We start from the raw sequence: 26,963 nt of genomic DNA on the forward strand, positions 1-26,963 counted from the left end.
TTTATTACAATGAAATAAAGAAACAAAAGCTAAAATAGCTTGATTTTTAGTCGCTATAGGTAAAGCTTGTGTAGCCTCACTGCTGCCTCACAAACTCCTGTAATTTTCCAAACTCTGGGGTCTGTGTACAGTTTTTTGTTCTAAATCTGCAGCCGTTAATCCAAAGCCAGGGGTTATTTTCTCAGGAACTGAAAATCTCCTGAAGATCGACAGGACATTTTACAGAACTGTTTTCACAGGCTGAGCAAGACTTACCGTGATGAGTCTTCCAAAGCTGATATGTAAACTGACCGTTTGAAACACAGAGCGGCTGTAGCAGTTATTCTGTTTTGGTTACTTTTACAGTTCATGCCAACAGCAGTTTGACTGTCAAATATGCACACATGATAAATACCTACAAACAAATGCATGTATATATATCATTCCCACTGCACTTAATGTACATGTAAAAAAAATATCTCTGTGACATGTCTTCCAGTGTATCATACTATGTGAAGTCAAATTTGTACACAGTAAAAATTACTATTATATAGTATTTTATTGATTCTGCATTTTTAGCAGTTTGGGGTTTTTATTACTTTATTTTTCTTACTTACTTTTTTATTTTATTATTTTCTAATATATCACTAATTCTCTTTTCCTTTCCTTTCCTTGTGCTGCTGTAATAAATTGAATATGGGATTAATAAAGTCTGTATCTACTGTATGTCTGTCTATTCTACCAACCTATTTCCTCTTTCGGCTGCAGAGTTCCCAGCTGGCTACTCTGATTGACTAGTTAAAATGTCACCCAGCAAGGCCTCCTCCTTTGATGAGCGCTCTGGGAGAATGTTCACCCTTAATTAAATGTCTTTGTAAAACTGACAGTGTGCACTCTCACTGCACTATTATCAGCTGCTCTTAATGATCGTGATAATAGCTTCTGGAAATGTCTTACAGTACGGAGGGGTTGGCGTCTCTGCTATTTAGTTTTAGGAACTGTTTTGTCACTGCAGTTACCACACTTTTTCGTCCCAGTTTATTAGAGATAGCGCGCAGTAGCTTTCAAGGCGTTGAGGACTTGGATTGCCGTGTAATAGAGCTGCAATAACAGATGGACTGTCAGGAAATAACCCGAGCACATACACATGCAGTCCGCTGTAGAAGCAGTGAATGGGAAACTGTATAGACAAATCCCCGCTAAGCAGCTTTGCACCACAAATGAGTTCTCACAATGCAGTGTGTGGCAGAATGGATCAGAAAGCTACTGCAAGTTGGTGGAGCTGCTTGATGCTTGACAGGACTGAAGGCGTTCTGCTATAGCATGCAGTGTGGAATTAGCCCAGAGCTAGCTGAACAAGAGCATATGTGTGATGAGCATTATCTGCACACGGCTTCAAACAGCAGGAACTCTTGCAAATGATCTGGCTGTGAATGTCAGATGATTTGCTTCTCTTCATAGCCAGTGAACTGGATTCACCGACACGGCATAAGGCAGCCTAACGCTGTTTGCCTGATAATCAGAATAGATGAGTTCACTAAAAATGGATCATTTTTTGTTTTGGAGTTGCAGATATTTTGACATAAATATGATGATTATGTGCGCCAGCTTTAGCAAAAAGGCTGTTGTTGACTCCTCAGTGGAGCATCCTAGTCCTGTGACTCTGTGTAACCTCAGGCATTTGTGGATTATGCTTCATCACATTCCCCTCTGCCAAAGTTTAACCGTGCATACCTTGTGCTCTTTCAAGTCCTGAGCTTTAACGCCATGAAAGGGATTAGAGTTTAACATCACATCCAGTGTTTAATGTAAACAGAAAATTCAGTCAGATGTTATGTGTCTTTTCTCTGCGAGTTTAATGTTCATTTGCATTTACTCTCCCATTAAGGCTTGTGCTGCCATGAAAGAAGAGAAACAGACAGCATAAAAGTAGAGGCAAACTACTAAGGGGGAAAGAATGTTGTGTGGTTCAAAGGTTTTCTCTGTTCTATATGTGAACTCACTGGGTTCTACATCTCCAAGAAAACCAAGGTAATTGTTCCCAGTCATATGATAGTCAGAGCCCAGAGCAGCGTGGCCAGGAAACTGGATAAAAATTATGCCTAAGAGGAAAAAGCCTATGCTTCGACATATGACGTTTTGTCATCTGCACTATTTCTTATTACTCAACTTTTATGTAATCATGTGAATTTCACTGAATTCACTTGTTTTAAAATAGGTTCGATGTAGAGAACTGCACTGACATATATTATTATTATTATGTTGGTCAGTATCAGAAGCAAAAAAAAGTTCAGATTTCTGTTGTCAGACTTTGCAGGTGTGGCAGACATGCTGCTGTGGTACAGCTTGGACATGCCACCTACAAACTAACAGTTTTAGTTTTCATCTGATTTCAGCCATGCCAATATATAATGTGTTTTACACATTATATATTTTGTGTTACTTTTTTGAAGTAATCTAGTTTGTTACTTAATTACTCACTGGAGAAAGTAATTTGTTACACTTTGCATCACGTTACTTTTGTGTTTGAATTACCTGAAACAAATTGTTAGTTAACAATATAAACCTTAGACTTCAGTTCCACATGCCAACACAAATCCTTATCCTGATGAGGACACATATATGATCTTTTGCTTTTAAATTTCTGTAATACGTAGATAAAGGTGAAAACAAGCCCAAGGAGACTGAAGTGATCGCCACTGCCACTGCTTTTGTTACCTGCTGAATTTGAGTGATGGCTGCTGCTTAAGTGTCTTACTCAGCTTAATAACAAGCTAGCTTTTTAAAAATCGATTTGCTAAGTGTGCAAATAACTGAAGAATGAATGTAGTACAGTAGTTACATTAGTCTGTTACTGAAAAATGTAAGGTGACCCAACACCGGTCTTGGAAGACCCGCAAGTGGTCTGAAAAGAAATAGAGGGATGTAACATCATTCAGTGAACCACTCATATTAAAACTGAAATACTCGATGACTATTGAAAAGGTTGCCATGGTCTGGCATGTTGATTTCCCTCGTATAATGAAGTATTACTATTTGGTTTCCCTCTGACCTTTTAAAACTAATATTAATAAAATAGATTAGACACATATTTTTCTTTCTGACAGCAGAAAGGATATTCCACTCAGCCCCGACTCTATATCACTAGCATGTCACTGGCATGTTGATGTTAGCAAGTTGCTCAAAATGTAGCCATTAAGAAAGGCGTTGTTGGCATCAAAATCATGATAAGTATATTTTTTCCAAAGAATGAGTAAAACATGTAAGCTTTAACATTTGATGTGCTATCTTAAGGCTTTTTAGGTGACACAGTTCCCTAACTTAGAAGGAAAACAGGACACTACAGCACAAAGCACCTGTTATCTTTGCATTTTGTGCTGTTCAGCAATTGTAATAATTCAGCAGCCAATAATAAAGGTAAACTCCTAAGAAAAAGACCCAAAATAAAGACACTCTCTTTTCCCCAACTTAAATATACAGTCTTCACTTGTGAAGTAGAAGTTGGTGCACATTGTGCATAGCATAACTTTATGAGGGAGTGATTAATGAGAGAAATGTTCGATTAGAAAATGAAATAGTGGACCCTATAGGAGATATGCCAGTAGGATGGGTAGAAGCCTCAGCTGAGGCTGTAGCTAATGTGAGCTAGCCCTGAGATCAGCTGGTGTGACTGTGACTTCCTGGCCTGGAACTAATGCTATACTTGATTTCAGTCATGACGATTATAACCAAAAGGAGACTGTTGTCTTTATTTGCAGTTATTTATTATTGAATGGTTTAGGTCTTTTTTGAAATGTTGTTGCTATTTCGCACTCATATGTGGGCCCTATGTTTGAAACCCTTGCCCTAAGAACACCATACCAGGCAAACCCACGATGGCTTTGTAAAATAAAATGACACCAGGTGGACTGTCACTGATCCTAAATTCCACCTGTCGTTGTCAAAAAGGTATATGAAATAAGCTTTTATGGTACAATTCCTAACACAATATTCTGAAAACACTGAAATCGACCGTAGTGCTAGTAATTAGTTTTTAAAAATAAAGGATTCCCAGTTCTTGTTTCCTGTTTACTGCCACAGACATGACCTAATTTCTCTGCTCCCTCTAATTAAGAAATCCTCCAAATTTCAAAGGCTTTACTAGGTAATTAGACTATGGCCCTTTGCTGAGTGCTTTTGCATATTAGAGAGCAGAGCTCGCACATTTCAGCCGTTGTTCAATTTGTAAAGCTGGAACTGGTGTTTGGCCACCCAAAGCCAAATATCTCAAGCTAGTGTGAGTCACTGTCTCTTACAGCTGGTATTCATTGCCACATTCATAGGCATTGTTACCGCCAGCCTCCTCTCCATCTGTGGTCCTTCCTAGCCTTCCTCAGTCAGACACTGTTGTCTTGAGTTTGTTTTTACCTGAACTGGTTATTCACACATACATGTCTAACTAAATTTGCTACATATTAATAAAATGGATTGAATTGTGTGTATTGATATATGGTGCTGAAAATATTAATTGGCTAAGTGGACTGTTAGTTAACTTTATTTTATCTCCAGATAGGAGATGTATGTTAACAAAAAGGAGTCATATTTCTAACAGAGACACAGATCATAGAAATGTAAGCAACTTTAACAAGTTAAGCTGTGATATACTGGACTCCAGACTGCAGGAACCTTTATGTTAAAACAGTGAAGAAGTGGCAGCAGAAACCTGGTCATATTCACAGACATACATCAATAATGTACTTAATTAGGACAGAGGCTAAATGTTTCATGATCCATGTAAATATAAGGGTCTGTGCTCGCATCATATCCTGCTAGATGTTTGGTGCTTGTATCTGAGGTCAGGTTCTATACAAAGCTGTAGCATTACTCCCCCTGCTTCCTCCTTTCCATCTCATCATTCCGCTTGGTCGCCCGAAAGCCTGGGAACCATTCAGGGAGACTTTAAAGTAGAATGGAGACATGTTTGCTTTAGCCTCACAGTCACAGGGACAGCTCAGGTTTGTCCATTAGTCGCAATTTGTAGTTTATTATTTGTCAAGAACGTGTTAGTCTCCTTTACCTTAAATGATGAGCTCATTTTGAAAGTTTTGTTTTTCAAGTTGCAATTCAAGGAAAAGTTCGAGAGAAATTACATAAATTTATAAACATATTATTTTTAATAAAGAGGATTGTAAAATACTGGAATATCTGTTTGCTCTGTAATGCCAATTTTATGCCAAGGATTGTTTAGATTATTTGTCATAATTCTCTGTAACCAAACTTCATTGCCTGGTTTTCTTACAGCCTATAAAGATGAGCCTTTTGTTCTTTAAATGAGCACCATTCTGGTCCTGATGCTGGTTTAAACTAAACACCCACTCCAGCAAAATACAGAATAATATATCTCAATGTGAGTCCCTCGATGCTCTTAATCTTTGCTGTGAAGAAAAAAGTGTGATTGAATCCGCTGTAGTCCGTCTTGTTCCATTTAATCTCATTTTGCAGATCAAATGCTGTTTCAGACCTTGACTGAATACTTTAAGGCGTGGCTTTTTATGATGGAGGAGGAGGAGATAAGAAACAGGAGCCTAAAAATCCACAAACTGAACACGTACTGTTAAAACATTATTGAGTAAAACATACTGTGGGGTGAACTATGCATTGATAATTGGTTAAATCGGGGTGTGGGGTGTGTTCATCCTGGGTTGAATATGTCTCATCTGTCAGTGGGTGTGGGCCCAGGTGGAGCTGAGACAAAGAGGTCGCATTCATTTCCCCCTGAGAAAACTCAGCCATTACCCACTGATGGGGGGGGGATGTCTCATATGACTCCTCCTTCCATGAGCAATCATTGATTTGCCCTTGATCTTCATGTCTACACACACACACACTTGATCCTTGTGCCTGACCTTTCTACTGCCCCCTTTGACCTCTCAACATATCATTTTCTGTTTTTTTATCTGTTTTTTTCCTCTTTTCCTGTCTCCTGATATTTGACCTCCCCTTATTCCCTCTGATTTCATCCCATGTCTTTCTTGCTGTCTTTTCTCTCAGTGTTTTGCTTTGGTTTTTGCCCCTCTCAGTCTTGTCTAAGTGCTCAGGGCTGCAGAATAATCCTCTCTGTGATTTCTCACTCTTTTATCTTGGCTTTGGCAATGTCTGCTTTATCCACCATGACTCCCCAATTCCAGGAAAACTCAAGCGCACCATCTCCTGACCTACATGCATCAGCCTGAGAAAAAGAAAATAATATATGATTTTTTAAAGTAATTTTCTGTGATTTTTTAAGCTTTTGCTGCTGTTGCCACTGTTGGTCTGACAAAAGCTATTCACCTAGTAAGAATTTTTTGTTTAATTTTGTTTAAACACTCTAATGTTTATCCTTTTTGTCAAGTGTGTATTATTGTTGAATGAGGTAAGGTCACAACAGGCTGATTCTTGCTAAACCTGTTAAATATTAATGTGTGTTTATTGCTTGTGTTTACAACCCAAACATGTGATGAAGCCACAGAAAGTAGTATAGTGTCTTAAAAGTGTTTTGATTGGTTTGCATACAGCTGCATAAAGGTTATTGCTCTCTCATTCACAGAAACGTTCACGTAAATGACCAGCTGAAACTGCTCGAATCATTAATTTTACACTAATATACAATTATTGTACATAAAAGGTGTAACTCTTTATGAAAAAAGACAATTTATTGTTCTCGCTGACGTGGAGTATTTTACAGTCATTTCCAGCCAATAGAGATGGCTGTTTAAAGGAGATGAAGCCACTTTATGCTACACACACAAGACATGGTAAGAGGCAAGCAAGCAGCTAGTTACAGTCTTAGTGACTGATCATATATCATCTGCCTGACAAACATGAGGTACTGCAGGTTAAAATGGGAGGAGCTTAAAAAGTAGCCACACCCTAAATAAAGCCTGCTTTACTGTTCTTTTTCTTTACATGGGACCAGACTGGGACCTGACTGTATGCATATGATATTGATTGTGCATATGATCTTCATGAGGGAGTGTTTGTGTGGTGACAGAGGAAGCTGTCTCTGCAAAGAGCCGTGCAGTCAACACATCACACGTGTTCCGCTCAGGCCTGATACACTAGAGGGGATCATGTTGAATAACAAAGGGACAAATCTATATTTGTTTTTATTATGTGACAAATAGTTAACAGTTATAAAGAGTAAATGTATAATAAAGAGTATCATTTTTATTATGATCTTTATTATCAGATACAACATATTTATAGATGAATTTTATTTTAAATGATCGAGGCATGTTAGATATACAAATGTTACATTTTATTTATTAATGAAAACAGATGATTCTAATAAACATATAGACATGAGTTAGTAATAGCATATAAACTAGTTGTTTTTGTCTTGCAGGTGATCGAGTCTCTGGGGATCATGATTTACAAGGCTCTGGACTACGGGCTGAAGGAGAATGAGGAAAGGGAGCTGAGTCCTCCTCTAGAGCAGCTCATTGATCTCATGACTAACATGGCTGAGGCTGAGAGGGAAGCATGCCTTGACGAAGGCTACGAGGCCACAGAGGAAGAGGACGAGGTGGAGGACTCTGATAACGTCTCTGGCATTCGTGGCTACAGAGATATTTTCAATGTAAGCAGCTGGTGGACGCTAATATGTATGTTCAGCCACTGATGGCTGGTGGTTAAAAAGGATACTGCCAAGAGATAAAGTAATTTTAGTTAATAAGTGTTAAGTATGTAAAAGTAATCCCCTCAAAAGCAGAGGCTTCCAGCTGCTCTGCATACTGATATACTAACAGTTTCTCTGAGCTGATATCTACTCCTCAAAGGTCATCTCTGCAAGGCACCAAACGGCTAAGAAACACAGGCACACAAGCACTATGTACAGACGTTGGCCAATTAAGAGAAAGCTGTCTTAAAGTGGGCTGATACTGTAAAAGACATGAGCTAAAACAGCTTTTTTAAATAGTGGACAAAGTGGTCACCCATGAAAACATTAATCCTATAGGGCAGAATGGAGGTGCAGTAGTTAGTGCTGGGTAAGAGCTAGAGGGTCCACCAATCAGCTATTATTGTTATTGTATCTTTATTTCACACATACACAGTACAAAACGACATATACAATTACACATACTTGCATTTACATCTACAAATATGAATATATATGTAAATACACACACGTATGTGCTCAGACAAAACAAAAAATGACTAAATGACTCGGGTAAAGTTTGTAGCATGCATGCTTGTTGTTTTTGTCTGCTTCCACTTGTCTTTGCACTAGGATGATGTCGGCGTAAATGTGCAGTCATATTCGTTGTGTTCCCACTAGTGTAAAATAGTAACGCGCATTTTCTTGTTAGTAACTGTAACGGCGTTGTAACGATAGGAATAGTAATTAATTAGATTACTCGTTACTGAAAAAAGTAACGCCGTTATTCCCATCACTGTCAGTCACATATAAAATATTTTTTGATCAAGGATTCCTGCAACAGCTGGGAGAAAACAGAACTTAATGATTCCAGTAATGGAAGACGTAGGCGATGTAATTCCCACTTAGAGCAGGTAATCACTCGTTTGCAAGTGAAAATCCATAATTCCAAATCTAAGGAAAGTGAAATAAAATAGTAATCTCTCCAAACAGACATGAGAGGTGTAAGTGTTTGGAACTATACACACTTATAAAACATTTTCTCTACTATGTGTGAAGCTAAAACAGTTCTCCAGTTCTTGAGGAAAACATCATCTACCAAGGTATTCCAGGAACAGATGCAAACAAAGAGGGCAAGTGTTTAGGAAAAATTAAACTATTAAATATTCAACATATTAAACTCAGCAGTGAAAGCAGAGCTCAGAACCACAGTGCACTCGGGCTGCCAGGCTCATCTTTGCTGGGAGGCATGCATCTCTGTTGTCCAATGGAGCAGAGTCACTGTGTCAGTCCTCGCATGCCTGTGCACTGTTTACGTAATAACTATGTACCCAGTCACACACACAAGTGCACACATGCACACCAACACTGCTCTCCAAGGAGATGCATGGGAGCGGTGTGGCAGTCTGGCCTGTGGCTTTCTAGCTGTCAGTTTGAATTGTTTTCCCCCTGAGACCATTCACCCCCTGTGCTCCTTGGTTTACCTTTTGTCCTACTGTACTAACCCCCGATGACACTATTTTAGATTAGAGCCATATTTATCCACTCAATGGAACTGTTTTGATTTTGTATTTAAAAAATATGAATTTTATGTACACTTAACTGAACCCATTATTTTCTGTTACTCCCACACTTATTGGCAGGTTAAAGTTTCTAAAATGAGACAGTTGTCTGGTGTTTTCCATGTTTAGTGAAATTTTTGCAGTCTGGACAAACGGATGCCAAGAGCATGCAGAGCGTTGGCCAAAGGTACCTTCTGTTCCTCTGAGAGAAACAAGGGCATATTTTGTCATCGCTGTGTGTGTGTTTGTGGAGCAGCAGTGTGGCTGACCTCAGGCAGAGCTGTCTTGTGAATTGTGTTCATCAGTCAATAACAGCTGTTTACAAGTGTCTTTTGGTTGGTATTTTGCTTTTATTTAATGCCACTGAGATCCATTAGCTAAGTGCTAGCTTGATACGACTATCTATACTTCATTTAAAGCCTAAACGCGTGCTGTTGTTGTAGCCGTGAAACCAGCAATCAAAATAGTCAGATTAATTATTGTCATTGTCATGCCAGCTTTTGTTAGATTGCTATACTTTAAATTATCTGATCTAATACAATGCTTTGCAAAATAATAGCTTGTTATTGTCTTAGCACAAAATCAATCAATTAATAAAGTCCTAAATGACCTGAAAACCTGATCAGGCTGTCAAATAAACAAACAAATCACAAAGAAAATCTTGAAACTTAATGAAGTGAATGTAAGAGCGTGAAATTTAGAAATGAATTGTGTGTCACCGAAAATGTATTGTTGATTGTTGTTTTTGATTTTCTTTCAGTGCAGCTGTGTGAAGTGTGAACTGAAAATCCTTTTGCTTCCTCTGTTTTAGCTGTGCACAGCTCATCTACCCAGTGTGTCAGATGCGCCCAGTCATTACCAGGCAGTGTGCCGAGCCCTGTACACAGAAACCAGAGAGCTGCGCACTTTCTTGGAGAAGATCAAGAGTGCCAAAGAGGTAGGGTCCTATGATAAAACAGATCAGGCATAACATTATGGCTATCTGCCTAATATTGTGTGAGTCCTTTTGCTGTCAAAACAGCCCTGACCCATCGAGTCTTGCTGTGGTATCTTCACCAAGATGTTAGCAACAGATTCTTTAACTCCTGCAAGTTGCAAGGTGGGACTTGTTTGTCCAGCACATCCCACACATGCTCAATTGGATTGAGATTTTGGAATTTGGAGGCCAAGATTTCAAATATCTCAACATCTCAAACGTGTGGTTGTGTTCCTCAAACCATTTCTGAACCATTACTGCTTTGTGTTACACATTATCCTGCTGAGAGAGGCCACAGCCATAAGGGAGTATTGTTTCCATTAAACAGTGTACATGGTCTGTAACGATGCTTAGGTAGGTGGTACGTGTAAAAGTACCATCCACATGGACCCAGAAGAAACACTGCCCAAAGCATCACACTGCCTCTGCCAGCTTCCTTTCTTCCCATTGGTGCCAGGTGTTCCTCAGGTTAGCCACAGCCATGCACCCGGCCAGCCATGTGATGCAAAGGAAAACGTGATTCTTCAGACCAAACCTGTTACGGCCGAGAGGGCCAGGCAGTGGGTGTGGACTCAAATGCAGACACAGAGGGAGGCAAAACGGGCGTGAGCACAGAGTTTATTTACAGAGCTGAGCGAAGTTACAAAACAGAAAACTAAGAATGCTATAACCTATGCATGCTATGAACTGTGAAAGCTATGAGCGGAAAACTGTGAGGCAAAACTGTGAACGAGAAACTCTGAGGGCTGGATTCCACAGAGGGATCCAGGGAATGGAGAAAGGGGGCAGCGGCTTGGAGGGAGGTGTGAAGTCACTATGATGAGAGGAGGAAAGTAGTCAGTGGTAGTCTCAATGAATCACAGCTGGAGGATTAGGCTATGGTGGTTTGGGCTTACGCGTTGCAGATTTGGAGTGTCAATCGAGGAGGGAGTGTCCAGGGGGTTCCGGGTGAGGAGTGTCCAAAGCAGATCCAGAATAGGCTTGGAGTGGGGAGCTGAGCAGGGAGGCAGGCAGATGGGTCCTATGGCGAAAAAGGAAAGAAAACACGGTGAGGAGAAAAAACAGTAATCCAGAGTTCTCGCAAGGGCTTGGCGGCCTAGCACTAACATGTGTTAGCAGAAGATCTGGCAGGGGTCTGTCGTGAACGCTGGTCTTATATGCAGGTGACTTGATTGGAACCAGGTGTGGAAGCTGATTGGAGTCTCCGTCTGAAGGTGGAGCCCAGCAGAGTGGAAACACCCCGTATTCACCCGGACCATGACAAAACCACCTTCTTTGATTGCTCCGTGGTCCAGTTCTGATGCTCTCGCGCCCATTGTTGATGCTTTTGCTGGTGTACAGGGGTCAGCATGGGCACCCTGGCTGTTCTGCAGCTATGTAGCCTCATCTGTTACAGCCTAATTTGATGATGGACTGGCTCACAGATTTCTTCATGCTCGGAAGCTAGCTGTCTGCCTAAGATGACTGATGTCATGACAAATTGTGCTGTGTCCAAATTAAACAAGAATTTCCGTCAGCCAAAAGTCAGAAAGGCAATAAAAGACAAAACGGAGGAAAATCTGCATAACTTAAATTTTTAATGATGGATAATAACGTTATGACTCACAGCTAATTATTTAGCTGACCACTTGGCTAGCCCTGAGAACAACTAACTAACTATTGACAGAGAAGACAATTTTTATGTAACAACCATAAATCTTATCTTAAGTATCAAAGATTCTTATAAACCACCTGAATGGTTTTTAGTTATATCACCATCACTAGGCTTGACTGTAGCTTACAATACACATGAATGTGACTCACAAAGACATGAAGACAGTATGTGTGTGAAAGCCCTGTTTACTGTGTGACAGCGCAGAAGGCAGTCAGCTGATGCAGAAAGGCATCCGTGGGAATGGCTGGGGAAAGAGCGAATGAATTAATATACATGCGTGCTCAACCTACATTACTCATACTGTGATATAACCACAAATGATTCTGACTCACAGCTTTAAAAATGAAGATTTTATTGTCTTCATTTTATGGGCCACTCATTAATTCTAATATACATGAATACATGGAATAGAATGAGAACAGAAATAAAACTACTGATTTCCTTATACAAGAACAAGCTATGAGGTTACAAAGTAGCAACACATTTATGGTGACGGTGATGATTAAGAGCAAAACACTTGCAGTAGCAATTTTGATATAAACTGGTAAGGCAAGGGTGCTGTGTGCGGGTGACATGCCATGTACTGACACCCTCCCAGCTGACAGGTTGAAGTGAGCCACCATGAAAAAAATAGTGACATGTTTGTCGTGCATGTCAGACATAGATGACTAAATCTGCAGACATGCTGACTCTCAGTCTTCCAAGAGCGCTGAGTTCAGGTTCTCATAGCTAGCCTTCAGCCTGGCATGATCATGAAAACAGTCCTATTGTAGTGGCTGGATGGTTTGCACCATAATATTTTAACAAGTTGTTCTCATACCACCGAAGATTAATTCTCTCCACAGCATTTTGTTGGTGTAATGCCTGTTGTAGGCAGGGATCCTGGCAGGTGATTTCTAATAATGTTCCCTAGAGATCGATGATTAGCAGGTTTGCACAGACACAATGCAGATCTTTCTAAATCTTTCTAAAGAAAAGTCTTTGAGAGCAAATGTAATGCCAGTTGACAACGTGATTCTTTTACCAAAGATGTCTTATTGACTCATTTTTTTATTTCAAGTCATGTCTCGTTGCTCTGTTTTTATTTTATTTTTCTACCCAACCATTAAGATCACAGGCAGGAGTCATTGTGGACTTTGTTTTCCTTGGGAGCATTTTGGAGCTCAGCTGTGGGTTGGAACAGTTTCCTTAAGGAGCTGTGTGCATGTGTTTGTACGTCTCACCTCAGGGTTCCTTCCTGCTATGCACTACTGCTGCTGCCCTTTCACTGCACTGTAATGCAGCTGAATGAATACAGGGGAGGATTAGGTCAGTTACGCAACTCTGAGGAAAGGAGAGTTTTATTGCAGAGTGGAACAGGCTAAGACAGAAACTTAAATTTGAGGAAAGTTGGGGGTTGCAGTAATTGTAAACTGAAGTTGTTACCATCGCTGTGTTTGTCATTTGTTAAAACTCAATAGCATACAGACGTATTTCTTGTAGTCAGTTTTTTTTACGTGCCAAAAGAACTAGAGTCCATTGTATAGCTTTGCGATGGTTCTTGTACCACATAAAATGTTGTACCATTTATACAGAACTCATGTGTGGAACCTATAATGCTAATGCTAATGAATGAGCTTTCCATCAGCCTCAGCTCTACTTTTTGTTTTGTGCTAATTAACAAGTTTAGTAATGCTAACACATATTTAAAATAGTTAAAACTATGAATAATATACCTGTTAAACATCACCTTAGCATTGTCATTGTGACCACCTATGCCATTCTTCTCATGCAATGTCAAAAGACCTTAGCATGCTAAAGTGCTAAAGCAAGATGGTAAACATAACATGCTAAACATCAAAATGTCACCACAAATAAATTAAAAAAGTTAACATGGTAAACAGATTTTATTAACAGTTATTTACCATAAGTAAGATTAACAATTCCAGTAGCAGTTATATTTTCAAACCCCATATATATGTGAGAGGCACTAGCAAGTGAAAATCTGCGAGCCACTTCAAGGTACACTCCTGTCTAATACCCATTATACTGTTTTTTGCTAAGACATTCCTTACTAGCAGTGTTGCCAACTTAGCGACTTTGTCGCTATATTTAGCGAGTTTTCAGACCCCCTTGGGCGACTTTTTTTTCCTAAAAAGCGACTAGCGACAAATCTGGCGACTTCTTCTGGTGTTATTGGAGCCTTATTTATGACTTTTTGACGTGAAAACGCGTATCGCTCTTACTCTCAATAAGCAGCGGGTGCTGCCATGGGCACCTTGCCCATGCCAAAGCGCTCACAGGCGGAGGATAGTCCTCCCCCAGCTGCTATCAGGGCAGGAGACGTTCAAACCTATGCGTCCAAACTGCAAATGAATCGCGCAGGAACGAACAGTAAAAGAACTGACTGTAATGCAGTCAGTTCTTTTACTGTTCAGTTGTTTTGTGGACCACAAGGTTTTAAAATATTTATAAACACACACACACACACACAAAGTAACTCCACCAGAGTGCCTATTTCGGGTCACTTTTGCCGGTCCAAGCCCGGATAAAGCAGCAGGGTTGGAATTGTGACATTAAAAAACAATAATTACTAAAAGATATAAATTATAAATGGATTTAAGACGTTTTTTACTGACTTTATCTCTCTTTCACGATGTTATTTCTCTCTCCAACAGCGTAGGTTGCAATTACATTAGCATGAACAATTATGCAAATTAGGCGATGATGTCATTTAGCGACTTCTAGCGACTGTTAGGACAGCCAATAGCGATTTTCCTTACTGAGGAGTTGGCAACACTGCTTACTAGTGTCCTTTGAGGCAAGAAAAATAGAATAGGATAGCCAACTGTGCAGGAATACAATCTAGGCTATTCAGCAAATGCAACAGAGGAAGTCAATAAGGGGCAGATTTAATAATGTGTTGCATTAAAAAAAAAAAATACTATCAGTACTTACAAAGAGAGCACAGTGACAAGTTTGCATGTAAAAGATGGGAACTCACAGATTTTTGTGCTGAAGCTGTTGCAAATGTTTTTTCAGGATTTTCTTTCTTAAGGCAAAAATGATGGATACATTTGCAATATGCACTTTACTGTTTATTGCTCAAACTTTTAGCACCAAAACAAAAGCATGTCTTATTTTGTTTGTGCTTGATGGTGAAATTAACTGTGATTAAGTAAAAATGATGCTATTTTAGCTATTTTGGCCCGTTAAAGAAATTTGGCCCTAAGAATTAATAGTAAGCTGATATAAGAAGCAGCAGCATAAAATGAGCGGCATCTGCCATTTCCCCTAATGACATATAGATTCATCCCTATTTAATCTAAACACATCAATCAGCGTTTAGTCCGTGTACAGACTCGTATACCTGCTACCTAACTGTAGACTCTCAGTAATTATTCTGTAAAGAACCAAATGTGCCTAAATTCCTTTCAAACCCATTGTCCTGTTTGTGTGTTTTGGTGTTCTTTGTTAAACACATTTCAGAAAAGTCCATCTTCATCCAACCACTGCTACCAGACATCGCTGCCAAATATCTTTCCACAGACATGCCTCCTGCTGCTGAACAGCAACTGAATTAGTGGTGATTCACAGACAACTTGTGCTCCTATTTGCTCAGGGTTGCGTGCTTCTTGTCAGCTGTTAAGAGAGAAAATGAATGAATAATATCAACAGAAGGCAGAATTACTAAGGTTTTACATGCAGTTGGCAAATGCCCTGAATATTTTATTTTGTGGCCCCTTTAGCAGCAAAAAGGTTTCGTTCACATTGTGGATTACTTTTCATGATTTAATTAATGCAAAACACGTGGAAGAAGCTGCTCAAGTGGAATGGAAAATATGTTGCTTTGATCTGATCTGGAGTTTTGCTGTCCATCCAAATGAGATAATGGTGTTTTACAGCAGTTGAACTAAGCTGTTGTTATGCTCTTCACTGGCTAGATTATCAGTTATTTATTTTGATGGGCTATCATAAAGCATCAGGGACCATCTTGTTATCTTTTGATTGGAGTACTGTACGCACTGTAGACATATTGACTTGTGATGCACCAAAAAGCCTGTTGCGAGTGATATTATGTAAGCAGTCAGTCAACACAGCTGTGCCCCCGTAGGATGATGGTGAATTCTAATTTCCCCTGTGGCCTGAGGTTTTAACTCGGCAGTCAGCTGGGCAAACTCCCGTGATTGTCTTACCAAACTTTCCCCTCCGGTGACATGATCAGGACAGCATCACTGCAAAGATTAACCAGAGGAAACACATTTTCAGTCTGTCTACTGCTTTTTACAAGCTTGTTATGGTCTCATCCTGTTAATATAAAAGTTAAAGGGGAGCATTAAAGGGGACTTGCTTCCATACTTCATACTTCTTGTGTCTAATGTCTCAAATTATTAAATTATGAAATTATAATGTCTTAAATTATTATTATTTTCCAATAATAATAATAATAAAGATATGCATTAAGCTTACAGTTCTTACAGCTTGAGTTTCTGTGAAACTTTCCAGTAAGAAAACTATGATTTTACAGAGGGGGATCTTTAAAAGTCTGGAACTAATAGTGAGTGTTTGAAGCCAGAGACTAACATCAGGAGCTGCATAACAGGCAGCATGAGAGAAATAAAGATTTGTGTAGCTGTGAATTCAAAGCTATTTGAGTGAAGCCACTTAACAGCTTACATATGGGAACATGTCTTGTTATTTACCAAAACAGCACTTTTTATATTTGATCTTGTTCTTTTTCACCAGAACCTCCGTAAGATGGAGGAGTCATCAGAGGAGCCTGGCCGAGACCTGAACGAGTTACAGAATGCTGACTGGGTATGCAATGTTCAACCTTTGGCTGTAGCCTCAAATGTTCACGTGAAGATATCTCCATGAATTCATATATCACGGTAAACACACAGTAATCAAAGAACTTCTCAGGAACCATGCTGAGATTGATATGGCCACTGCACATGATGATGGCGCCCTGTTTCCCTGTTCTGTGTGCAAGCAGAGGCTAGCCTCTCTTTTCTACACTGGGTTCCTCTTTCACTAGTTCTTCTCCTCTCAGGCTCGATTCTGGGTTCAGGTGATGAGGGACCTGCGTGAAGGAGTCAAGCTGAAGAAGGTGCAGGAGCGTCAGTACAACCCTCTGCCTATTGAGTACCAGCTCACTCCCTATGAGATGCTCATGGATGACATCAGGTCCAAACGCTACAAACTACGTAAAGTCATGGTCAGTGTCAAAACACGTGTTGCAGCTTTGAAAATATTACTCGAATGCTGCACTCAGTGCTGCACTGTTGTTTTGATCCAGCAGGGAAACGCTTGCTTCATGAAAATCATAAGGTTGCATTGATTATTATTGGATACTGTATAACTGTGACTTTCACTAATGTGATGAAATGATGACTGCATACACTCATAAAATGCTATGTTACATTTAATGGCATCTAGTCAATGGAAATTTCACTTGATTGTTTTAGATTCTTTTTATACCAAACATATTTTCCTTAATGATTTAAATAAATAAACCTTTGATTTTATATATTTCAGCTGCATTTTACTCAAACATGGCTTCATGTTTACGAGGGCAAATAATCCCTTTTTTAGTATACTGTTGACTTTTGTTTTTAGTCTTTTAAGGCTTCAGTGTGATACCTGAAGTTGTTGTGTAAGTCCACATCTAGAAAACACACCACCACAGTTCAAATCATTTAATGAAATGCTCCAGAAAACGGTACCATAACGGGTTGCTTTGGTGTAAACTTGCATATGCATGACTTTACTCTTCCATTTGGCATTATTCATAGCAAAACTGAAAACTTCAAATAATATTTTGTAACTATTGTGATCGCTGATTAAAGTCTTTCTATTTAGCAGTGAGGAGTTGCTGCTTTTATATTAGAACCATTATTGAATATTACTAGTTTTTTGACTGTCAGATGACCCAAGCATGATTAAACTTCTTGGGCTCTGAGAACAACGTTGGAAAATTTGACAGCCTTGATGATAATTAAAAATAATCATCAATCTCAGCCTTATGTATGTGGTCTTGGGTTTGGTTGTCTTGCAACAGAAAATTTAAAAATGTCCATATATACTTTTTTTGATATTGTGTTTTTTTTATTATTTGAGTTTGGATTATTTAATTTTTCCATCCATCATGTTCTCCATCTAGTAAATGACCTCCTGAAAGAAGCAGCGTTTGTCTGAGCTAATATAAGCAGACCAATTGTTCCTTTGCTTCAGGTCAATGGAGACATCCCACCAAGATTAAAGAAAAGTGCTCATGAAGTCATCCTGGAGTTCATCAGGTCCAGACCCCCTCTCAATCCTGTGAGTACTAACAAATCTGATTGATTTAAACATTAAAACTGAGATTAAACCCATAATCCCTCTACACATTTGCAAATTAGTAAACACTCTGAAAAAATAAGGATTTTTAACAAAGACATTTCCTGCTTCTAACCTGGTGTTATTTGTGGGAAACACTGTGACTCTCATGTCAGGAGATGGTTTATAGGTTGATTTGCTGTTGCTAAAGCCAAAATCATCCCGATGATTAGACTTGACTATTTCCACTACATGTGATCGACTGTAAATTCAGACTCTGTAAAGCACACGGGTGTTCACGTCTCACTGCAGCCTGAATTTGGAGAAATAATGGATTCTGTGCTGATATCAATCTTGCAGCAGGATTAGCAGGCTGCTTTTTCAGCAGTGCTCTCATCTCTCAGCAATCAGGTGAACAATCAGTCAAAGTAGACCGGAAGAGGCGAAGAGAAGCAGGCCTGCGGGCTACAGCCCTGTACATTTGTGTCAGTGTTGGTATGCTCCCTTTTTCACTCTGTGCCACCCATCATCAACCCACACTACTTAGGTGTCAGCTCGGAAGCTGAAGCCACAGACTCAGCCTCCTCCCACGCTGCACGAGCGGATCCTGGAGGAGATCAAAGCAGAGCGGAAACTTCGCCCGGTCTCTCCTGACGAGGTCCGCAGAGGAAGGCTGGGTAAGGAGGTGTCCCACTTCATTGTCCCTGCTCTTGGTATCTTTTAGTCCCGTTAGTGCACACTCACGTGCACACTCCCATACACATGCAACCATACTTCGCTCTAAAATTTTAAGACGTTTTAAGCTGAAGTATGGATCTGATGCCTGCACCTCAGAATCACATAAGAAGTGTGCACTAGCTTCATTACTTTGAGCTGTTTCTGTTCTTTTATATGTTCCTACTTTGTGCCTATGCTCTGTGCTATTGTAGCTGCTGCTGCCTAACCGTTCATATTTGTGTTGCAACTAATGCCTATTATTGTTTTGTGGCTTATATTGTTTGCAACAGAGTATAAGTCGTATGCCACAATAATGCTAAGTGTCTGCAACTTCTATTAACACACTGAACCCAGTACTGTGTTGTCTGCAGTGTCTCCCCATTGGCTGACTTATTCAAAAATCCTCTTATTGCTCGTCATGAAAGCAATGAAACCTTTGGGATCTGAAATAAGACAATAAGCATGCCATTTCAATTCTTTTCTCACTAAATACCAACTTCTTGTATGTACAGTAGTAAGTCTTGACTTGATGTGCCTCTATCACAAACAATAACTGTCCATGACGTTTCTCGTTGCAGTAATTCGGCCACTTAGCATGTCTTTCAGTTTTGACGCGTCAGGTAAAGTCTCCCTCGCTGCTTACCTGGCTTTTCATCACTTTCTGTTCCCCGCTTTGTTGTGGCTGCTCATCTGTTCTGTCAGCACGAACAAACACACAGACACAGATACACACTTTTAATGCATCAATCTGCATATTGTACACACATTTCATGTTGTGCTTCATCGTTTGGTGATTGCCTCCTTTGGAGGTGAAAAATGGACCCGTGGGACACTGGGCAGTAGGAGGATGCTGATGAGAGCGAGGTGACATGAGTGGCATGCTGAACTACATCCACAGGCCATGCTTTAAACTTGTTAACCTTAAAACCAGGGAAATCAAATGAACGTTCAGACCAATTTTTTGCACGTTGAAACCTGAGGCAAAGCTTGAACATGAAAATCTCGAAAACCTTTAAAGATAAAAACCTCCTGAACCTGTCTGAGTATTGGCTAGTTAAAATATGAGGAAAACAAACAATCGGTCCTGTAAAGTCTCATATTTTAGCACACACTGATCTCAATGTGATCTCAAATATTAAAAAAAAAAGGTCTTCATGTTCAAACTTTGCCTTATATTTCAGTGTGCAAAACAAAAGAAAATTCAAAAAATAATAGAAAATATATGAACAGATCATTTAAAAGAAATCTTGAAAAGTATTTGATGTGACTTTATCCTACAGACCAGCAAAAAATGAGCTTATGTTCAAAACTCACTGCCTTTCATTTGTCATAAAAGGAATCTTTACTTTGTGTAATACATGTCTTCGATTGGAAGAGATTACATCGCCTCACAGCCAGACTGAGATATTTAAAGTGTTTAGAGGTGCTACAAAACAAGAAGAATTTTATTCACAATGTTGCTGTTTTGTTTTTTTTGCATGTAGCGTTCTGAAGGAAGGATGGTAAAATTACATCACTGCTTTCTATACAAACAACATCTTCTTCTTTTTTTAAAAAAAATACTGTTGGCTGTTAAAATGATTGCAGCCTTGAGGAAACAGTTTATTCTAGTCAGTCTTCATGAAATTCCTGTACCTCCTGAAAAATATTCCTGCTGTTGCTTCTTGGGAAAAGTGTCACCTTTTCCAAGCACTTAGTTTCTTAAAGGTTCCTCTATAATGTGAAACTTCAGTAGAAATGAGCTGCCAGCTATCTAATCAAGGGTTGGCAAGGAACAGCCAAAAGCATACGTGACACCGTCAACGTCTCCAAGAATCTATACAAAAGAGTCTTTCGTGTGCAGCAGTGACTTTGCAGAATCGAGCCAGTGCACAGGTGGACCGGTGCGCAGCCTCATGCTCTGCACAGCATAGTAAAATATATAGTCTAAGATGACGAGCTACAGGCTACCAGCAGTGGAACATGCCCAACACTGTCTCCAAATTTGGAGATAGTGTTGTGATTGCGATGAGGGAACAGTGCTCAGGTGGCCAATTTAGAATAATCCTGTGCTCCACTTTCTCTCCTACTGAAGCCAGTGTCTCTCAAAACAGCTCCCTCATTTGTGTTGTCTGTTGACCTGTGTAAAACCTTCCCTGTATAATCACTCATTCCCATATGATGTGACCATATTGATAACTCTGTACTTTGTGGGGATTTTACATTCCCGCTGACAAATTAATGAGTATGGCTAAGGGGAAATAGATTTCATGAGATTAAATGCTGTGATCACAAGTCTCAGTGAGGTATCATGTCGCTGCGCGCAGCGTTGGGCCTTCGTGATAGCTTATTGTTTTAAAGGCAACGTGAGCAGGCGGTGCTGCTTGGTTCTAATTAAATTGTCATTAAAATGTGACATTAAGTATTTTGTTGTAGTTGTGCATTAGTTGAGAAGGTTGATGCCACTCTCTCTGTGCTTCTGTTTAATGCTAGAGTCAGCAGGTGATTAGATTAGCAACAAGGGTGTGACTTGGGTAATTTGATTGGCTCCCTGGGGTCCCCTACAAAAAATTGAAAGGAAAATGTCAACTTAATCGATCCGTAATGGGAGTGATGTTTCAAATTACATAACGCTAGAATAAATTACATAACGCTGGCAAAGACCTGACACAGAGGGTAGCTGTTAAGAAACCATTCTTAAAGAAGGGAAACTGGGAGAAATGGCAGGTAGGTTTGCCAAATTATACAAGGACTGGACTTAAAATCAGTAGAAATAAGTCTGATGAATGAAACTTGAAAATCTGACATTTTCAGGAGGAGGGACGTAAAACCGCGAGTGTTCATAGTTATCTGTAAAACACGTTGGAGGCTCTGTCATGGTTTTGTGCTGCATTCCAGACAGTGTTTTTAAAATCTTGTTAAAATTGATGGAATTACAAAGAAAAACACCACAAATTTTTGATCCACCATCCAATACCAGCTAGAAATTGGCTGACAGCATGACAATGATCCCAAACAAACCAAACTCTCAAATCAGAACTCTTGCATGGTATGCAATGCAAGTGTTTGTTCTATTTACTGCAAAACTACACAGCAGATGTGCTGCCCCTCCCCGAGCCTGGTTCTGCTGGAGGTCACTTCTTGTTAAAAGGAAGGTCTTTTACCCCTCTATCTCTGAGTGCCTGCTAGTAGGGGACCAGTCGATCACTGGAGTTCTCTCTCTCTGGAGCCTATTCCATCTACCATACAGCGAGAGCTGGGCTACACCCTGGTCATGTCGTTGATCTGAAGCATGGCTAAGATGCTTAAACATTAGACATAAAAAAATCAAATGAAACCTTAACTGAACTGAAAGCTGTGGTCTTTATGCTGAACTAAGCTGAACCATCTTGACTTAGCCAGGCAACATGAGAGTGATACTAAACTTCTTCTAACCCACACAAAGACAGATAATATGTTAAAAACCATGTCTATTTTAAATCATTTTATAGACAAAATAAAAACATTTAATATCAGATTTTGCACTAAATACTTTAGAATCAAAATGACTCCTTTGTAGGGTCAGTATTTTAACATTGAGCAGTTATACGTTTCATGATGTAATCCAGACAACAGACCATTTCCCTGTAGCTGTACACGTACACAAAGTATCCCAAAGTATTCTGTCAAACACAAATCTGTTTACTACTTCAGTCACTCCATTTTATTTGGATATAAACGGCAGGTGTACTGAGTGGTCAATTTACTTGTAGCCATCTTATTAAAGGAGGTCTCCCTTTTAGGTTTCGGCAAAACTCGCAGTATGCCGCAGGATTTATTCCGTACTGGAATAGGTAACGTATGAGCAATGCTGTGGTTTGGAAGGCCATGTTTGCATTTTAACCTAATGGTCTTGTCTGTTTTGTCTCCCCCCTGCCCGCCAGCTTTAAACTAATATCTCCTCTTTTTGAATATGTGAATGCTGAGACTTGGGTGAAACAAAGAAAGGGTTTAGAATGATGGCTGAATAGAGAAAAACTGGTGATGTAGGTTCTTAGGAATCTTTGGTCATAAAAAGACTGGGCAGCAGGAACAGAGCTCGTGTTGAGACGATGAGCTCATGTGGATGCTTTTCCCACAAACAAGAGGCTGAAGGGAGAAAGGAGAGTTTCAGGGTTCCCACCAATCCTATCAGCTGTGTTTTTTATCTGTCTCTTGCAGCACTCGCTTGTCTGCTTTTCCCATACTCCCTGCCTCCAAACCCTCTCATCAGGTTGTCTTTTTGCTTTACCCAGAAATTAGTCAGAATCAGGCAGCTTGGTATTGTAGGTGGTTGATTTTAATGTTGTCTTTTCTACTTTTAGACTTTAGCCAGTAAAGAGTGTCTGTTTAGTAAATTGGGAAATTTGGTTTCAAGGACTTAGCTTTCCCTAAAAACGTTCCCTGGGGGTTGATATGGGAGAGAAGCTTTTTTTTTAGGAGTCCACAGTTTAAATATTTCATGAAGAAGGCATCCATGCTCTGCGTGTAACACCGCCCTGCTCCTATGCTTCCCCTTAGGAAAAACTTAACCTTCGCCAACCTCTTTAACCTTTCGGCGACTCTCAAAACTCAGTCCTCTGTAACATCATTCATTGCATCCTTTCACCTCACCACCCACTGAAACCCACTACAACTTGAAAACTCTGTTCCCCCATATAACAAATGGGATAGTAAAAGAAAGATGCAAAGTATAACCTGTTTGGATACAAAGAATCCAGAGAGGATGTGTTTTGGGTTTCGTTTCAACTGCTGTGTCTGAATGACACTCTCCTGTGTGGCTCTATGCAGATGAGTTCAGCCCACGTATGGGCAGGAGGACATCCAGCTCTTTGTCTCTCACCAACGGATCTGGATCACCCAGAGTCGAACCCTCTGGATCTCAGTCAGTTCCTCAGAGAAAGCGGCTCCTGAAGGCTCCCAGCCTCGCTGAACTGGACAGCTCTGACTCTGAAGTGCGTTTCTGTGTATTAGAATTTTATTTTTCCTAGATGCATTTACTTTGTGCAGAAAAAGTGACGACTGAAGTGCATGTGTATTCTGTGCATTCAGGATGAGATTGTTGGACGCAAATCAGCGAGCAGCTCCAGCGTGGCGACATCTCTGATGGATGACACTTCCCCAGAATCTGTGCTGGGGAAGAAAAGTGAGTCAGGAAGCCTTTCGACGCCCCCTGCCTCCTTAACTAAGCTATCTGCTGGCAGTGATCGATGGCTTTTAATCTTGCAGCCTTGCCAGTCACGTTTCCCAAAGTCTTTTCATTTGAAAGATTATTTATAATCAGTAGGTCTTGAGCTAAAGATTAACCAATCAATTGCTTCTTTGCAGTTAAACTTGCTCTTTTTTTCTCTCTCTCTCTCTTACGTTCTATCTATGAACACCAGCTCCACCCATGTTCCTGCCCATCTCCTCTACACCTCAACCAGAGAGGCGTAAGACCCCCCAGAGAAGACACTCTATTGAGAAGGAAACGCCCACAAATGTCCGACCGTTTCAGCCGCCCTCCAAGCAGAGCTCCAAGTCCCTGGTGAGTCAGAGCTTCGTGTATCATTTAAAAATAAACATTTGGAAATAGGATTCAGTTCAGTTCAATTCAGTTTTATTTATATAGTGCCAAATCACAACAACAGTCACCTCAGGGCGCTTTATGTTATAAGTTAAATACACTACAGGGGCAGCCAACTGTCACGACTGATTGGGGGGTTAGGGGAGAAAGACAAGACAAACGACACACTTTGGAAGAGAGTCACAACTGGACCAGATTGAAATCAAAAACAAATCTACTAATGCGTTAGTTTCAAAGGATATTCCATCGATTGCTGTTTTGACTTGTTCCAGTGGCTGTCAGTGTCCAGTGTGGTCAAATAACTTAATAATCAAAAGAAGCAGAGGGAGAACGAGATAAGTACGTAGAGCATCAAGATCTGTAGGGAAATGAGGAAGGATTGAAACTAAACACACATGCTGTCATCTCTCTTCTGTTTGCCCCTTTCTCAGGATTTCTTCCCTCCTTCTTTTACCAGAACCATCGAGTCCCTGTATCTCTGTTAAATTGCAGGCTTTCTGTTCTTCCTCCCTCCCACACACACACACACACACACACACACCTCCACCTTCTCTTGCTCAGGTTGGAATCGAAATCTCACATCACTCCTGGATTCCCTTCCTTCTCCACCCTTCTCCCTCTACTCTGTGCCCTTTGTGGAGCTCCAACCCTATCGAGGTGTTTGTGTTGGGGTTGGTGAAGACACTTTTTGCTCTGTGCAGGAAGGTTTACATCCTTCGAAGAGACTCGGCCGAGGTTTGCCCGTCTCCCATCAGTCTGTCCCGTCATAATAACTGTAGCTGCTCATCCTCCTAATTCTTCACTAGATATCATTCACCTAGAGCAGGCTGAGGACATTGCTTTGGATATCTAACACAGTGGCTCAAACGTATAGCAACATAGAACTAACAAAGAACTGTCAGAGTGTTTACAGAAAGTAACAGGAAAGACGAACATAGGATCAAAGATCTCTTTTTTTCATGTTTCTGAACACTAAAAAGTGAATTTGAAGTTTCCTCTCCTCTGTGTTTCTGGTAACAGAGAGAAATGGGAAGAACCACGGTGCGTTAACTTGTCCTTCAGCAGTCAATCAAGGATTCATAATGTGCGACTGTTACAAAGGCCCTGAGGATGCCCTGAGTAGCAGACAAACACACCTTGTGGCTACAAACATATACAGCCTCCCCTTACAATAAAACCACAGTCATCTAGGAGTTCCCCTTATTTAATATTGCTCTCTTTGTTCCTTGAGTTCCATGTAGACATGGTCAAGACCACATTAGGTGCCCCTCCTATGGGCTAAGAACAGGAAACTGAGGGCCCAATTCACACTGGCTCACCAAGATTGCACAATAGAAGAACAGGTTGGAAAAACGGCACATGGTCTGACGAGTTTCTGTTTCTGCTGCCACAATGTCTGTATAAATACTTAAGCCTGCTGAGGGTGTAATGGTTTGGGGGATATTTTCTTGGCACACATTTTGCCCCTTAGGACCAACTGAGCATTGTTTTAATGCCACAGCCTGCCTGAGTATTGTTGCTGACCATGTCCATCCCTTATGCCCTTATGAGTGTATCATGTTCTGAAGGCTGCTTCCAGCTGGATAACAAATATAAAAAGAAATTCTCTTTTTTTAGCCAGTTCTTGAAGACAATCATTGCACGCTTTGTGAACACTATTTCTCGGCACTGCTGCAGGAAAAAAGTGTTCACTGTTTTTCCCACATCACGATTCTACTCTGAGCTGCCGTTTCTTTCACTGAACAATGAGGATATTTTTATGACCCAATTGTAGCCCGGACCCACTCTCAGTGCTCTTAAAGGTGCAGGAGAGTTGTGCATGTGTGTGCTGAATGAAAAACACTGAGTCCTGTGTTTTGAGTCTGCTGGGTCCACTGACTGCTGTGCGTATAATTCTTGTTGTTGCTGCAGGAGGAGTTTTGTTTTCCTGTGGAGTGTCTGTCTCTGACGGTGGAGGAAGTGATGCACATCAGACAGGTGCTGGTGAAGGCAGAGCTGGAGAAGTTCCAGCAGTACAAAGACATCTACAATGCCATGAAGAAGGGGAAGGTAATACATCTTTTTATTGCCTAGGCTAATTCTATTATAAAGAAGTAATCTCTCTTTAATAAACAGGGATTACTTACTCTTTCTAAATGAGCACAGTTAAATTATAACACCATAAGTGGGTTAGGGAAACAGTATAACTTTTATCCTGAGAAAAATGTTTTTTTGGTTCCAAATACCTTCTTTATATTTACTGCGATCTCTATATTTCTGTTGCAGCTTTGCTTCTGTTGTCGAGCCAAAAGGTTTTCCTTCTTCACCTGGTCCTACACCTGCCAGTTCTGCAAAAAGTAAACAATTTCAGATGATTATCTTCATCTTTTTCATTAATACTCTTCTGTTTATAATTATTTAAGGATCTATGGCTGCTTTCGTTTATTCCTTCTCCTGTAACTTCTGTCAATCGTCTCTTTGCAGGCCTGTGTGCGCACAGTGCTGCAAAAAGGTAAGGCACGTGGGATAAATAAGTCCTCTTCTGCAGTATCACATCTTTGTGCTGGTGACAATAAAGTGGACCTCTTTAAAATAAATAAGTAAATAGTGTAAGATACTTC

The 26,963-nt window shown here is 40.2% G+C and overlaps 1 protein-coding gene across 5 annotated transcripts in view; it reads left to right on the plus strand.

Moving 5' to 3' along the window:
- Positions 1-26,963, plus strand: part of LOC146563594 (protein spire homolog 1-like) — a 37,099-nt gene that overhangs the window by 6,383 nt on the left and 3,753 nt on the right. The window contains exons 3-16 of one of the 5 annotated variants that reach the window (XM_085290768.1): positions 7,343-7,576; positions 9,968-10,093; positions 16,512-16,583; positions 16,819-16,983; positions 18,000-18,086; positions 18,631-18,760; positions 19,379-19,420; positions 22,562-22,612; positions 23,589-23,752; positions 23,850-23,943; positions 24,182-24,324; positions 26,275-26,412; positions 26,629-26,699; positions 26,827-26,854. In XM_085290768.1, coding sequence (XP_085146894.1) covers positions 7,343-7,576; positions 9,968-10,093; positions 16,512-16,583; positions 16,819-16,983; positions 18,000-18,086; positions 18,631-18,760; positions 19,379-19,420; positions 22,562-22,612; positions 23,589-23,752; positions 23,850-23,943; positions 24,182-24,324; positions 26,275-26,412; positions 26,629-26,699; positions 26,827-26,854 — 1,545 coding nt within the window. Of the gene's footprint in view, positions 1-7,342; positions 7,577-9,967; positions 10,094-16,511; positions 16,584-16,818; positions 16,984-17,999; positions 18,087-18,630; positions 18,761-19,378; positions 19,421-22,561; positions 22,613-23,588; positions 23,753-23,849; positions 23,944-24,181; positions 24,347-24,886; positions 25,099-26,274; positions 26,413-26,628; positions 26,700-26,826; positions 26,855-26,963 lie in introns of all 5 variants that reach the window. The other 4 variants (XM_085290767.1, XM_085290765.1, XM_085290764.1 and 1 more) reach the window with 4 other exon arrangements.

The sequence above is a fragment of the Mchenga conophoros genome, linkage group LG11 (assembly GCF_057382185.1).
Source record: "Mchenga conophoros isolate Kocher_MC1m ecotype Shallow Benthic linkage group LG11, M_conophoros_male_GT1.1, whole genome shotgun sequence".
NCBI lineage: Eukaryota > Metazoa > Chordata > Actinopteri > Cichliformes > Cichlidae > Mchenga > Mchenga conophoros.